This window comes from Cyprinus carpio, chromosome B5 (genome assembly GCF_018340385.1).
Source record: "Cyprinus carpio isolate SPL01 chromosome B5, ASM1834038v1, whole genome shotgun sequence".
NCBI classification, from domain to species: Eukaryota; Metazoa; Chordata; class Actinopteri; order Cypriniformes; family Cyprinidae; genus Cyprinus; species Cyprinus carpio.
In genome coordinates, this window is record NC_056601.1 from 3,767,535 (window position 1) to 3,783,106 (window position 15,572).

Genomic DNA, 15,572 nt, shown 5'->3' on the forward strand with positions numbered 1-15,572 from the left:
CTTCACTTCTGTTGTCTGGTTGCAGTCAGAATGAGATAGTGTGTCAGAAGAGATAAAATGTGACAGAGTGTGAGAGAGAAATGGGAAGAATGCTTTCAGATCAGAATTCACACAAGAGACCAGGGGAAGGGGTAAAAACACTGGGAATTACGTAAGAAAAAAGAAGACTAGATAGCATTGTGTCTGTCAGCTGTCATAATGCTGATTAAATGATAGGGAAGGAATTTCCTATTTCCGATCAGGCTGGATTATACAGACAATGTGCTGCTCAAAATCAACACAAAGCTGATAATGTGAATATATGGTCAGGTTAGTCATTCATTTGGTGAATTCCAGTTTGTTCCGTGATGCTCTTCAGTGGGCATTTCCAGATGTTTCTCTTGTACACTTAAATGGAGCTCATGGCAGCACCACAGTTTCAAAGATAAACAACACGGTCATCAAGTGTTTCTCCTACGTAGGAAAGATTATCTTGAGGAAGAGAGTGAGCACAGAATGTGACACCACTGGTTACTGGGTCAACATTTCACGCACATGCCCATTTATAAACTTAAATAATGATTACCTATGGAGTACTAAATAAATTTTGAAGAATGCTGCTCTTAATAATGTAATAATGGTATAGAGTTTCAAAATTGCTGTGATTTTTTTTCTTTTAACTTTTGGAAAAATAGCACCAAAGCATTCAATTTGGAAGCAGCATTTTTTATTTTTTATTTTGCATTTTCTTGTGTATTCATGTGTATGATTAATATAGGCTTCTACAGTTGATTTACTAGTTCAATTTCTTAGCCGTGACAGATTCTGTGCATGAGTGAATTGTAGAAGCCTGAATCACGAACCTTTTTCTAATCAGTTCAACCATTTAGTTGAAAATGACCTACTTAAATGTATCGTCAGTGTTGTCTGATTTTAAACAGAAGCTATCGTTTATGTATGACATTTCCATCAACGGTGAACAAATGTTCATCAGTAAAAAGTGAGCGATGACATGAGTTTCTGGTTCAATAAACAATAATTTAATAATTTACTTACATGTTAGACTTGCATGTTTTTGCTGTATTTCGACAACAAAAATAGTTCCAAAGAAAAGCCTGCATTGCGTCTCTGAGCTGCACATGAAGGTGTTGCTTTGTTGAATCAATTAGCCGTTGGTTTGAACGAATCGGATGAATGAATGACTCAACGACTCACTCATGCAGTGATTTTCCACTACCTACTGGGGATTTTCGGCTTGTATATAAAGTTTTTTTTTCTTTTTTTTCAACCTTTTTTACCCTAAAATCATTTCAAATATCAGTTTTCAACTTTTTTTTTTAACATCAAGACATTTATGCAATTGGAACTGCAGGTTAAATGCATGATTGTCTTGTATTAAACAGTGTGTGTAAATGCATCTAAAATGCCACTTCAGATGCAGATTCTGTGCCACCTCTGCATTGCAAACACAAATTTTGTTGATACTGTTTTCATTTGATTGGTAACAGCCCAGTAGTGTCTAAGTATTTGATTTTAATTTATATTTAAGAATTTGACACAAAAGTCATACAATCAATTATGTTAGAAAAAAACGGCCTTTTTAAGGTAAAAATGCCCATAAAAGTTGAAAATCCATTTAAGCTTAAAAGTTTATTTCTGTTACTCCTGCAAACTAGCCACCACACAGAATATGAATAATTTCCAAGCTGTCCACAGATCCTAAACCTGCAGAGGTACCAGCACAATAACACACTTAGCAAAATATCATCTAATTATTGTTGTCTACAAAATTCCAGAAGATATAGAGATATATTTTTTCATCATTATTGCACACCCCTAGTGTGTACATGCTTCAAAATAGCTCATTTTGCATTTCACGGAAAAATGACGGCAGAGAGATTTGGAGCAATATATGGATGAGTAAACAGTTTTAATTCGAATTATCATTATTTCATATCTATTTAATTTTTTCTTCTTTTTTTATGAACTGCTCCTTTAACCCTTTGCCTGGACATCTATAGAACAGTGCGGATGAAACCTAATTTTAATAGTGTGATTTATAGACCTTCAGAAGTCATGTAAATTAACAAAACTTTAAAACTGATGTGCATTTTTATATAAATATTTTATTGTCTGTTTAAATATATACCATTGCTATTGAATAGCATTGGAGTCAAACTGTTTGAGAACCACTGCTCTAGATCCTCTGCCAGTTTAGAAGCATGCAAGACAGATTTAGATCAGATAGGATGAAACTGATCTTAGGTGATTATTGGAAGTAGAAACTCTTCTTGACTGAAGCATTCCTCTCGTGATTGCCTCTACACAGTTTGCAAAGTGGGGATTTATATGAAGTTCAGTGGATGAAGTCCGTCTATTGGGTACTGACATCTTGAGCCTCTGGAGACGTTTTCCAGTGGCCGCAGAGCTCCTCAGAGTGGGTGATAAGTGCTTCCCTCCACTTCCGAATGAGCGGTTTGTTTTTGCCTGTAAGCGCAGAAGCTCTTCAGCAGGCACCCTGCTGCTCACCCTACAGATGATAAGATACTCCAGAAGTCAGTGGAAATACAAACAAAATACTCACATGCATGGAATTCAGTAGGTTTTGTTTGTGTTGGGGAAAAAAGTCATCTGTCCACACTTTGAGCAACTTATTTATTTCCCATGAGGGAATGTTTGACTTTCAAGTACTCGTTTCATTGCAATTGATGCTTACAAACCTCTCTGAGATACACAGAGATTCACAGATAATAGTTTTGTAATGGCAAAAAGTGGCTGCTTTCAGTCTATCCTGCAACCTCTCACACCTCATTTCATTTCAATTTCCGTCACCGCAGATATTTATCCTCTCTCTTTTTCAAGGATACAGAGGCACTCTTCAGACGTTTGTCAAAAAGAAATGGTCAATGAACTTAAGTCCCAACACTCATAGGAAATCATAGGAAAAACAAATAAACACTAGGCCCAAAATCTGCCCTGGCTCACCCACCCAAACAAAGGAAGGGGCTTCTGCACGTATCAGAGCGATGTTTACAAAATCCTCATTAAGGAAAAGAAAGCAGATAACGGTGCACACACACACACACAGGGACACCACGAACGCTAAAAACGCAGAGCTTCCTAGTTTGTAGATAAGGGACAGAGAGAGAAAGTAGAGAGCAGGAGGGAGAGAGAGAGAGGAAAAAACATTTGAAAAGAGATGCCACATCTCTGGGACATCTCTTTCACGTAGTGAAACCACCCTCTAGCCCAAACCTTTCATCAAAAGGTGAGAAGAAGAATAAATGCTCAGAGGTCAGGAATAGAGGCACTTTAATGCAGTGACCAGTCTGCGGCTACATATAAGAACCAAAACAGCATAGGACGGCTTTACTTCCCTACATTCTGCACTGGAGTGACCACTGACCTTCCATCCAGAAGAAAGGGTTGAGTTCTTTAAATTGAAGGCATTTGTCACTGGATCTCTAGATTTCGCTCCTGTGAAACTCTGCACCTATAGCTGATACACACCTCATTTGCCTTACATCATGGGTGTCAGCAGGAATTACTTTTGGATTACGTGTTCATCCAGCACATCTGTTTTATTGGCCTTTTTCCTGCTCTTCTGGGGGCCCTTCTGTGCACAGAGTAGCCCTATCGGCTCCCCCGAGAGGCTGCGCACCGCTCCAGGGCTGGATGACGGACATGGAGGGGTTCTGGATCCTTCACTTCTGGAGCAGGACAGTGAGGTAGACATGCAGAGCTTGCTGGAGACCCTGAAGGGACAGTTTCTGCGCACTTTTAACCTGACACGTCCCAGCCCCCCTGTGCAGCATGGGGCCACTCGAGTAGAGCCCCCTGAGTACATGCTGGAGCTGTACAACCGTTTCGCCAGTGACCGAACAGCAATGCCTTCTGCAAACATTGTACGCAGCTTTAAAAATGAAGGTAATTGTATATTTACTTTTCCAATGAGGACTGTGTTATAAAATCAGCTTATGGCAATAAAATAATATATTTTCTACTGTGGATGTAGTACAAAGAAACAATAATGTTGACTAAGTACTTAAAGTAATTGAATAATCAAGTAAGGATGCTAGAAAAGTGTTCTAAAATGCATGTTTTGGTTGTGCACTAGGCTATTTGCTTGTTGATTAAAATATAATAATTGTGCTTGCTACATTATATGCAATTAATCAAGACAATATAATACATTTACATTACATTTACATTTAGTCATTTAGCAGATGCTTTTATGCAAAGTGACTTACAAATGAGGACAATAAAAGCAATCAAAACCAACTTGTGTTGTGAAAGTTAAAAACTATCATATTGTCTAGAAATACATTCAAAACGTGACAATTTGACCTTATTTTCACCTAGTTTACCTACTGGTAAAAAACAATGTAGAGCCTGAATGCACTGTAAGTCGCTTTGGATAAAAGCGTCTGCTAAATGCATAAATGTAGTTACTTTCATTTTATAAACACACACACACACACACACACACACACACACACACACACACACACACACACACACACACACACACACACACACACACACACACATATAATATATTTTTTTACATTTTACTGTAATATTATTAGACACATTTTTTAGGCATATTTATGGTAGATTTCTAATGACAACATGAGAATTTGAATTCCCTTTTTTTTTCAGACTCCTCCCCATCTAGTGTGGGACCTGGTGGAGTGAGACGACACCCACTTATCTTCAACGTGTCTATCCCACATCACGAGAGAGTCACCGCAGCTGAGCTCCGACTGTACACTTTGGTCCAGACTGACCGCAACAAATACACTGGTGTTGACAGAAAAGTGACCATATATGAGGTCAAACAGATTGAAATGAACAGCAGTCAGCAAATAAGAGGGGACAATATTGATGGAGGAAATCAAACCAAGCGAGACGGAGAAACAGAACTAGTGGAGTTGGCATCTCGACAGGTTTATGGTACAGATAATGGGTGGGAATCCTTTGACCTGACCGCTGTGGTGCATCTTTGGAGGAAATCAGACTATGGCACCACCCACAGGCTGGAGGTCCACATAGCCAGTTTGAACTCTCAGAGTTTGACGTCAACCGAAGGTAAGGAGGAAGACACCGCCAGAGGAGGGGACATGGACATTGACACCAGCCCTGAGGACAAACACAAACCCTTAATGATCGTCTTCTCTGATGACCAGAGCGTAGACCACCGCGGAGACAAACGAGAGCTCAATGAGCTGATCCAGCATGAGACCAGTGGGCCTGGTGTTCAAGACAACCTTGATCTAGAACTGACCGGTCTCTGGGATGACCTGGAAGTTATGGGACAAAAAGATGGGAATGAGGAAGAGGTGCAGAGCGAGGAGGCTCTCCTACAGATGCGCTCCAACCTCATCTATGACACAGCGTCTAGAATCAGACGCAATGCCAAAGGCAACCAGTGTAAAAAGACCTCCCTCTATGTGGACTTCAAAGACATCGGCTGGGACAGTTGGATCCTAGCGCCCTCCGGTTATGAAGCCTTCGAGTGTACAGGGACGTGCATGTACCCTTTGACCAAACACGTTACACCTACTAAACATGCCATTGTGCAAACTTTGGTCAGTCTGAAAAGTCCACAACGAGTGTCCAGGGCTTGTTGCGTTCCCACTGAGCTAGATCCCATCTCCCTGCTCTACCTAGATGATGCAGGTGTGGTGACATATCAGTATAAATATGAAGGTATGGTGGTAGCGAAGTGTGGATGCAGATAGTATTTAATGGACATGGAGAAGTGGGGTGAATCTGGGCCACAAGCTTAGAGTTTGGATTGGAAAGAGACTAAAAGGCAGTCATTGTCTACGACTAATATTCTAAGTTTCTTCCAAATGGCAGTGGATGAGCTCTTACTCCCAACCTTAACAGCGTTAGCAGGAGTCATGTAATCAGTTGTGGAATCAGCCAATTCTGGAGCCACGTGACGAGGGGCCACAATGCAACATTTAGTGGGAACGGTGACCATTTCATCCCTGCTGAACAAGGATTGGGTGGAACATAAGACAATAATTGAACCACTGACACGCCTCAAGATCAGCCGGGATATCTTATCAGTAAAGACTGAAGTTTAAATCGTTTGCGTCAGCAGAGTCCTCGCTAAGTGGGTGTTTCGTTAAGATGGCAGCGAACTCAAGCACCACAGGGTCAGTCCAGTGACATTACCAGAGACAAGAAGCCTGTGAAATGGCCTGTTTCCACAAAGCCCAGTATCGTATCTGTCGTGACACCGCCAAGTCAATATGCAGCTTCCTGCTTAACAGAATGCATTTGATATGAACTGTCCAAGTTGAAGTGAAATGTTTATCAGAAAAGTCTTGTAAATGAAGGGTAAAACAGACCAGAACGGACCAGTCTGGACTTTCGAATGTATCTGAGAACAACTCCTATTATGGATATCCGCAGTCTTACAACAATGGGTCTCATTCATTAACTAGTCATGCACAAATCTATGTGTGAAATCTGCATAAAGGACAAATCATTATTCAGCATTGCATTTTGTGCTAAAATTCATTCTAAATTAATGAAAACATTGGGAACAGCTAAAACAACACACCAGCAAAAATGTTGACTCTGGGTGGAAGATGAAATTTTAAGAAGAGGTTCCATCATATAGAATAAAAAGTAAGAAAAGTACATTATAGCTTGAGTTTTAATGTTTTTCTATTTAAAAAAAAAAAACAGTACATCTGTACTTATGTACAGCTGACTAATGAGAGGTTTGTAATCTGGGTCTGTATAAAAGGTCTATTGTATTTGAACTGGTTTTAAGTTTTCATGTAAAGGTTGTGCGGAAAGCACTTGATGGTTTGGCCATGTTTTATGCAAATAAGTATTAAAATTAGATTAGACAAGAAGAAATTCATGTGCATATGTAAGTGTTATGCAAAAGTGTTTTGTGAGAAGTACTCCTGTGGGTATAAACACAAAACAATCCATGCAATTATTAATGAAGAAAACCCATTATTTCAGTGCAAAACCTGGCAATAAACAGATGATCATGAAAGAGAGACATTGGAAAAGGACAGTATGAACTTCTGAAATGTCTCAAAGCAATTAAGCTGTTTTGATATATAACGCTTTCTTGGGCCACTTATCTTTTCTTCAGTAACATTTCTTCCTACTGAAATCTTGTCTGCATTTCACCATGGAATTCATTCACAAATCAGCCTGTCACTGCTGAGATGTGAGAATGGGACAGTTGACAAAGGACGCATGCTGTACATCTTAGTCGGTCCGGCTCGCTCCATTGGCGACAGACGGCATCAACAAGGGGGATACTGGGGGCTCCCCCCCCCTCCCGCTCCACATGCCGTGCGAGCTGCGCTTCCACCCCGAAGCACGGCTGTGATAAGAAGGTGTCAGGACTGAAAAACATGTGTGTTAGGACCAAAGACAATTCCAAGCTGATTCCTGGGAATGAGAAGCCAGTTGGCAGTTGTATATCATATCTACTTTTTGACCCCAGTCTACCCTAAAGCGAAGACACATCATTTACTCCCCATCGCTCTCCTCCTGTAGTCTTTCGTCATTCTTCTTCTCCTTTTGGACCCTTATCACCTTTAGGGCAGGAGGATGAATGGAAACTGTCTGGCAAGGTCATGCCACCCACAGATATCCTTCACAAGACTTTTCAACCTGATAATATCTTCCAGGATTATTCCCATGCCTGATGCATACTTTGCATTACTGACTTTGATATTAACTTTACTGTTGTTGAAGTACAAATTGTGTTCTGCTGCTTTGAATAATTATAAAGCTTATTTATTGATTAATTTATTTGTTTTTATTATTATTTAGGTGATTTTGTATAGTAATACTGTACATATGACTACATACACTATTCACAGTATATGATACTGTATGATGTTGTTGCGCAAAGAATATGGGTATCCTATTAATTGTAATTATTTATCATTTTCTCATGTAGTATGTGTTCAAATACTCAGTGATGTTGTATGTGCTTTAATCAACTGCTTTCCAAGCACTGACGTCTTGTTAGGATTTGTATTTATCTTTAAATAGTTTGTTGATCCTCTTGTCCCTTGCACCCAAACACTCCATAACTCCTTAACAAGATATATTTAGCAACGATCAGTCCAGAGCTCGCTGTTTAGACATTGGGTGTGGGAGCGATTCATAAATTTAACTTCCCATTGAAGACCAGCAGCTCAAAGGCCCATAGTTTACAAGTGTCAAACAGATCCATGTCCATGGGAAGCTGACTGGAAACAAACGACCACACAGGCTCATCTGCTCTGCAGCTTGAAACTGTGCAGATGTATTTGCTTCTTTTTTGGGGTTTAGGGTGGGGGGCTTAGGAAGTGTTTAGCTTTATTCTCTATATATTTAAGATGTGAAGTTAGTAATTGTCAGTTGCCATTGTGAAACAATGTATTTTGCCATGTACAAACGCACAGTTGAAAATAAAATGATATTTTAAAGAAACTTTCTGTGATATTGTGATTTTTTTTTTTTTTTACTATTCTAGTATTTAATAACAAATTTATCATTGACAAGACTTTTCTATCCACTGTAGTCCTGTTAATGTCCAAGTGGAAACTTGATGGTTATTGTCTCTCATTTATCTTGTCACAAAAGCCATGACAGGAAAGTTAAACCAATGACGGGAAACAATGTAGACCCTCCAGTATGTGTATTGTGCTTGAATGTTGACAGTTCGGGACCTCCTGACCAATTGCACACAAGCCTTTGAGCCGTGTCCCATTAATGAGCTATTTCCAAATTGCAGAAGCATTTGTGTCTGGATATTGTCATCTAATTCTGGGTAATCATTTATTTGTGTTGACAGAAGAAGTTACAGTATTAGCATGTGCTGATGGTAACAGACATGCTATTGATATTAAAAACAGCGAATAAAAAATTAAATAAAAAAGATACATTTATTAACATAAATCCATTAATACATTTTAATACATTTTATTGTTTCACGAGTTAAGTAATGTCATGATTCTTATTATATCTAGTCTGCACATTTATTTATTATATAGAAGAATGAAAAGATCAAACGCATAAAATATATAAAACTATATAAAGATGACTACTTTAAAAAGTCAGGTATAGAAAGGTTACCAAACAAAAAAAAATATAATAAAAAAAAATAAAAAATTGAAACCCTGACTAAAAACAGGATTATATAAACTGAGCAGAGTCACCCCAGGTTTAAAACATTTCTATCATTTACTCACCCTCATGGAACACACAATATATTGAAGACCGTTTTGGGATGGTTGAGGTGCAGGTTAAAGTAAATGATGACATAATGATAATTTTTGGATGAATTATTTCTTTAATTGCTGCTAATATCATCATTGGTCAAATCACCCAGAGTGGCAGCAAGCAAGTAACAAAGATTTGGAGACACCTTGTGGTCACCAACCCACAATCTCAAAACAGTGAAATTATAAACACTCATGAATTCTGTTGTAATTTACGCCTCATTATTCCATATATGTGTGACTGTCAAGCTCTAAAAAAATAATATAAGTGTATCATAAAACTAGTCAATACGACTTGTGTGGATGCACTGTATGCACTATATTTAAAATAAATATCTCAGCAGCACTGATTTCAAGTGACAGGTGACACAGTAGGCCTACACTGACATCAGACCACAGTTTGGCCTCAGCATTTTGAGCTTCATCTAGGGCAGTAAGCTGATACTCATTTGTGAGAAAAAAAAAAAGATAGAAAGATCAGGTAAAGTTTCAAAAATTATAACTAAAAAAAAATGAATGTTATTGCCAAGTTTTATGAGCTATGTTGCATATTCTTAAGTATATAGTCATTCCTGCAGATTACACAACATAAATGTAATTTCATTCAAACTCTGAACATAATAACATTATTGATACAGGTTCATTTGTGAATATTGAAAGAAAAAAACTCACAAATGGCATGATTCTATAAATCTTACTGTTCCTATTCATCGATTTTTTTATCTGCTGATTCAGGAGAAATTTGTAAAAAATGCCAAACTTGTAGTTGCTTTCTTTAAGGTAAAGTTACTTTCATTGTCACCTGCTCCACTCTTTCATCTCAAGGTCACTTGAAGCCTTTAGAGGACGCTATACAGCCATTTCAGCCTGCTGTCAAACTGAATGTGTCAAGTTTAATATTCAAACAGACGATGCTACATAATGTATAAACAGAAAACAAAATCTGTTTCATCTAAACAGATAAATCATCTCTGTATAGAGACTGTATAAAGATATAAATATGTACCTCACACTTTTTGTTAGAACAGTATCGTTTAGTACCATGTAAAGTATACAGCTAGGAAAATGCGCAGTCAGGAGGACTTTTATTTTGAACTGTAAACTCTGTGAAGAAATCTCGTGGAGTTGAGTTTAACCAGAGTTCAACCGTGCTGTATATTGCTATACATACTTTGTTTTCACGTAGTTGTAATATTATTTATTTATTATGGAGGCAGACGAATCTATTTCAAACCCAAGTGTTTATTTGGGGAGTGAGGACGGGAACGCTGCCTTTAAAAGGGGTTTTATGAGAAGAGAGAAGAAGAGGGTAATATTCATCATCCGTTTCAGAGAACATCAGGTCAAAGTTGTGTGTCTTTGAAGAGTGACAGATCCATGGCTGAACCTCCTAAATTCAGTGATAAAGCAGAACACTTTAAACACAGGTGTGCTTGCACATTCATTTACACGCTCATGTAATTCTCTTATGAAATGAATTGTGTGACAAAAATTAAACAATAGCAAATATATTTAGTTAGGTTAGATGCCATGTTGAATTTAATGTGGATGAAAACTGCAAGGTACTGAATTACAGACTTTACATTGGCACACACTGTATAAAGGTAAAGGTTTTGCCAACTTAACTTTCAGACCTGTTTATTTATCTTTTGTCTACTGATTTTTTTTTCCTTTCGCAAAAGATCAACTGAACAGTCTGTTAAACAACTGTACAATCATTGAAGTGTACTTCTATCCCTCACAGGCTTGTTTACATTCCTTTTAAAAATCCTGTGCAATTCATTTTTTAATCACTTTACATTTAAGAGCTGAGTTATACTGAATCTCAAGAGATGTCTCTGAGTGTTCAGTATAGCCCATATCTCTTAAAGTCTTAGAGTCCTGAGCAGAACTCAGCACTGAAACAAAGGCTGCATTAGAAATCACATAATCTCTTGAGGAAGTAATTACTTTGCGACTGCAAAAAGAGTATGTTCTAAATAGTATGAATGTGAGTAGTATAAATGTAATCTAGACATACTACATTTGGCATGTTGTCATTATCAGGTGACTACCAGTGTCAGTTGCGTCGTATCACTGCCATTCATAAATCCTATCCGTGGTCTCATGGGATAGTAAAGTGTTCATCATATGCACACTTCAGAATCATGCCAGAAGTAGTTGGTCATCTGGGTACTTTTTGCCTACTTTTTTATAAGCACTGTGAATTCAGACATACTTCTTTTGCCACATACTGTTTTTTGTCTACTATATTGTAGGGAAGTATGCAATTTCAGATGTTGGCATAAAGTCCAGTGTTTTTAGCGATGAGTGTATTGGCCATTGCATTCAAGAAATCAACAGATATGTCTGTGATTGGCTACATTACTCACTGCTGGATTGGTTACATGTTTGTGATGATAGGAAATGGGGGCAGGTTTTTTGAGACTTTACTTTGAGTCTTTGGTGCTCCTCAATGCCCAACAATGGTGTAAACTGATGAATTTGCTGATGGGTTGCCTTTAAGCGTATCAAAACTCCGGATTAACTTGTAAACAACATTAAAATTTTTATTTTCACCACAGAGGGTCTTTAATATTTTAATTGATTACAAATCTTGTTTGTTTCTGCAGTGGGAGAAAGAAACAGGTGGTTCAAGATCAGTCTATTATTCTTGAAGACATTCAGGCTTACCTGAAAGCTGAAGGAAAGTTTAAAAAATATCTATCACCTGCACACTGTTCAGCTTTAGCTAATATGCTTCTGATGGCAGAGGAAGAGCTAAACCTCAAGAAATACAACACAACATCCACAGAGGCTCAAAAGAGACTGGTACCAGCTGTGAGGAACTGTCGAAAAGCAACGTGAGAACCAATAAACCAACAGTGATCTGAAGAACTTAAAACAAAAAGGCTTATGATCATGAATTTTTGATTTCCAAATAACTATGCAGCCACATGTTGTTACATGTAAGTAATACTTCTTGCATTATCTTCTTTCATTTCAGATTGGAAGGCTGTAATCTCACTGAACAATCAGGTGAAATTGTGGCATCGGCTCTACAGAATGCAAACTCTCCTGTTAGAGAGCTGGATATGAGTAGCAATGACCTGCAGGACTCAGGTGTTAAGTTCATTTCTATTGGACTTAAGAGTTCACACTGTAAACTGGAGATACTGAGGTTAGTTGCAGGTTTTTATCACTCAGATATTCAATGCTATTGTTTGTAAAGATTGTTAATGCAAAATGTTCTAGTAGAGATCATGTTGGGAATGAAACATAGTCTATTGATTGTCCAACGTAAATATTTAAGGTTGCATGCATGAGTAATGACATATCAAGTGCTTTTCCTCACCAAATCATTTTGTTTTCACCTTGTGCATAGAAAAATTTTACGTGATGACGTTTCAGTAAAATGCAGCTGTGAGATGTAAAATATATTATGAATAATTAAAAATGTTTCATTATAATAGTCATCACAGTAATATATTTGTAATATTTTTCCTGTGTAGATTAAAAGGCTGTAAACTCACCATGCAGTCCTGTGAAACTTTGGCTTCAGCTCTGCTATCAGAAAATTCATGCCTGAGAGAGCTGGACCTCAGTAACAATGACCTGCAGGATTCAGGAGTAAAGCAGCTCACTGCTGGCCTGAAAAGCCCACACTGTAAACTGGAGATATTGAGGTCTGCTACATATATTTCTATACATTAGATATTGGGAAAGAATAGCATTGTCTATAAACATAGCAAAGAACATAGTGTACAACATGGTGGCAGGATTCATTCATCCAAAAAGGAAGGGAATACTTAATAAAAGTACCCAAACAGCAGTTTGTAGTAATGAATAGAAGATACAAATGATCATTGTTACTGTATTAGTTTTTGAAGCAGTGCAAAAATTGTGTTAACAGCACATACTTGATGAGACTTGGTTTAAATAAATTCAATATAAATAATATGAAATAATATATGCATACAGAATTTCATAGCATTGTTTGCTTGTTTATATTATAAGAAAAAATGATTTTCCGACCTGGAAACATGAATTAACATTGGAATAAAAAAGGACTTTATAAAAATAAACCTCAAAAGCAAATAATATATTTTAAGATTCATTAAAAAACAGAACATTTTACAAAGACAAGCAACTTTTCAAATTCTTTTATTTGTAGCCTAGCTGGCTGTAAACTCACCGACCAGTCAAGTGAAACACTGGCCTCAGTTCTACTTTCAGTGAACTCCTGCCTGAGAGAGTTGGACCTTAGTAATAATGACCTGAAGGATTCACGTCTTGAATGGCTCTCTGCTGGACTGAATAGCTGTAAACTGGAAAAACTAAGGTTTGTGAAGTATTGTCTGAAGCATTGCAATGCAACTGTATATGTGACAGTATTAGACATGCAGTAAAGCAAGATTTTGATAAATAACATATTATTACATAATGTGAAACATAACTCTTTATTTTAGATTGGCCAGCTGTAACCTGACTGGTCAGTCCTGTGAAATGATGGCTTCGACTCTACAATCAGTTAACTGCCTTCTGAAGGAGCTGGACCTGAGTGATAATGACCTGCGGGATACTGGAGTGGAGATTTTCTCAACTGGACTGAAGAGTCCTCACTGTATACTAGAGATACTGAGGTTCGTATTTCAGTTTCATTTATATGTTGTTACTAAAACTGGTTTTAAATATGTTTTGTAATGTATATGCACAGAAGTGTGTTTGTTCTGTACTTTCATGCTCAAAGTAGTTACTCCAAACATATGGAGTAGCAATCTATATTATGTTGCTGCAATATTGGTGTGCACACATCAGCCAGTTCTGCTGCTATGCATGTTCAGTGGGTGTCTTAATTATTGGTTTATTGTTCTGAACAGAATGTCCACTTGTTATCTCACTGATCAGTCCTGTGCGACTGTGGCTTCAGTTTTACAACTAGCAAAATGCCCTTTGAGAGAGCTGAACTTGAGCAAAAATGACCTGCAGGACTCAGGAGTGAAGATGCTCTCAGATGGCCTGAAGAGTTCACACTGTAAACTGGAGATACTGAGGTGTTTTAAAAGCTAGCATTTCAATATAGATATTTATACTAAATAGTTTATACTGTATTATGTTACACATACTTTCAGATTTTTAGATCTTAGATAATTTTCATGTAAACATATGTAAATGTGTGTCATATGTAAATGTCTGTAGACTGTCTGGCTGTTTTATCACAGAGGAAGGCTGTTCTGTTTTGGCCGCAGCTCTTACTTCAAACCCCTTACACCTTAGAGAGCTGGACCTCAGCTGCAATCATCCTGGAGATTTAGGTGGTCAGCTGCTCACAGCTAGATTGAATGATCCAACTTTCAAATTGGAGACCCTCAAGTACAGTATGTTGCACAGGGAGACTTTTCTTTTCTTGTTAATTTCAGATACTGAGACACTTGAAATCAGTGCCATTTTTGACACCCTTTAAAGGGATAGTTCACTAAAACATTTTTATTTTCCGTTTGAAAATTTACCTGCCCTCTGGCCATCTAAGATGTAGGTGACTTTTTAAATTCAGTAGAACATTAAAGAAGGTTTTTAGCTGAAACCGTGGTCCTTGGTGATTCATAAAATTCAAGTCAGTGGCTGCAATCACTTGAGAATCAAAAACAAAACAAAAAAATACCCATGGCTCCTGATGATATATTGAGTTCTTATGAAGTGAAATGATCGTTCTGTGCAATAAACGGAACATTATTACCTGTAATTTATAACCTCGGGCAACAGGGAAGTCTGATTATTTTTCACAAACTGGTACTTTCGAACAGTATATTTCAATACATTTTTTGTAACATATACACAATTATACTATTGACGCACCCAATGACGTGAAGCGTGGAGGTTTTACATCTCTAAAGCATATAAAATGAATGGAGTAGTATTAATCAGCTCACCTTTTTACATAAACAGTGAGAAGCCATAAACTTTTATTCCGCCCCTTCATTCAAGTGCTTGGTTTACGTATGCGTACATCGCCGGCTAATCAGTCTTTGGTCAGAATTCTTTCCTACTTCAGTATACTGTTGAAGGAACTACTGTTACACAGCCTGGCACAATAATAAGAGGACTAAAATGCATCCACCATCATGCTCATCTCGTTCTAAAAGGGTATGGGTGTATTTGGACTGTCCTGCTGGCACTCTGTCCTTCTACAGTGTCTCTGACAAAAACAGATTGACACACTTACACACATTCCACTCCACATTCCCAGAGCCTCTCTACGCAGGGTTTGGCCTTTGCTCTGGCTCCTCAGTTTCTCTGTGCCAGATTGAAACATCAAATAGTACTTTTAAAAGACATCTGACTTTAAATTGA

General features: G+C 37.7%; 2 protein-coding genes across 2 annotated transcripts; both read left to right on the forward strand.

The window, feature by feature from the left end:
• Positions 1-2,449: 2,449 nt before the first annotated feature.
• LOC109102410 (bone morphogenetic protein 10-like) lies at positions 2,450-8,580 on the forward strand. Its single transcript, XM_042723699.1, has 2 exons — positions 2,450-3,906; positions 4,642-8,580. Exons 1-2 carry the CDS (start codon positions 3,507-3,509, stop codon positions 5,721-5,723), a joined length of 1,482 nt encoding a protein of 493 aa, XP_042579633.1. The 5' UTR covers positions 2,450-3,506; the 3' UTR covers positions 5,724-8,580.
• A 1,781-nt stretch (positions 8,581-10,361) lies between these two features.
• LOC122137345 (ribonuclease inhibitor-like) lies at positions 10,362-14,685 on the forward strand. Its single transcript, XM_042723383.1, has 8 exons — positions 10,362-10,669; positions 11,855-12,085; positions 12,229-12,402; positions 12,734-12,907; positions 13,396-13,563; positions 13,691-13,864; positions 14,102-14,275; positions 14,421-14,685. Exons 1-8 carry the CDS (start codon positions 10,620-10,622, stop codon positions 14,683-14,685), a joined length of 1,410 nt encoding a protein of 469 aa, XP_042579317.1. The 5' UTR covers positions 10,362-10,619.
• Positions 14,686-15,572: the final 887 nt, after the last annotated feature.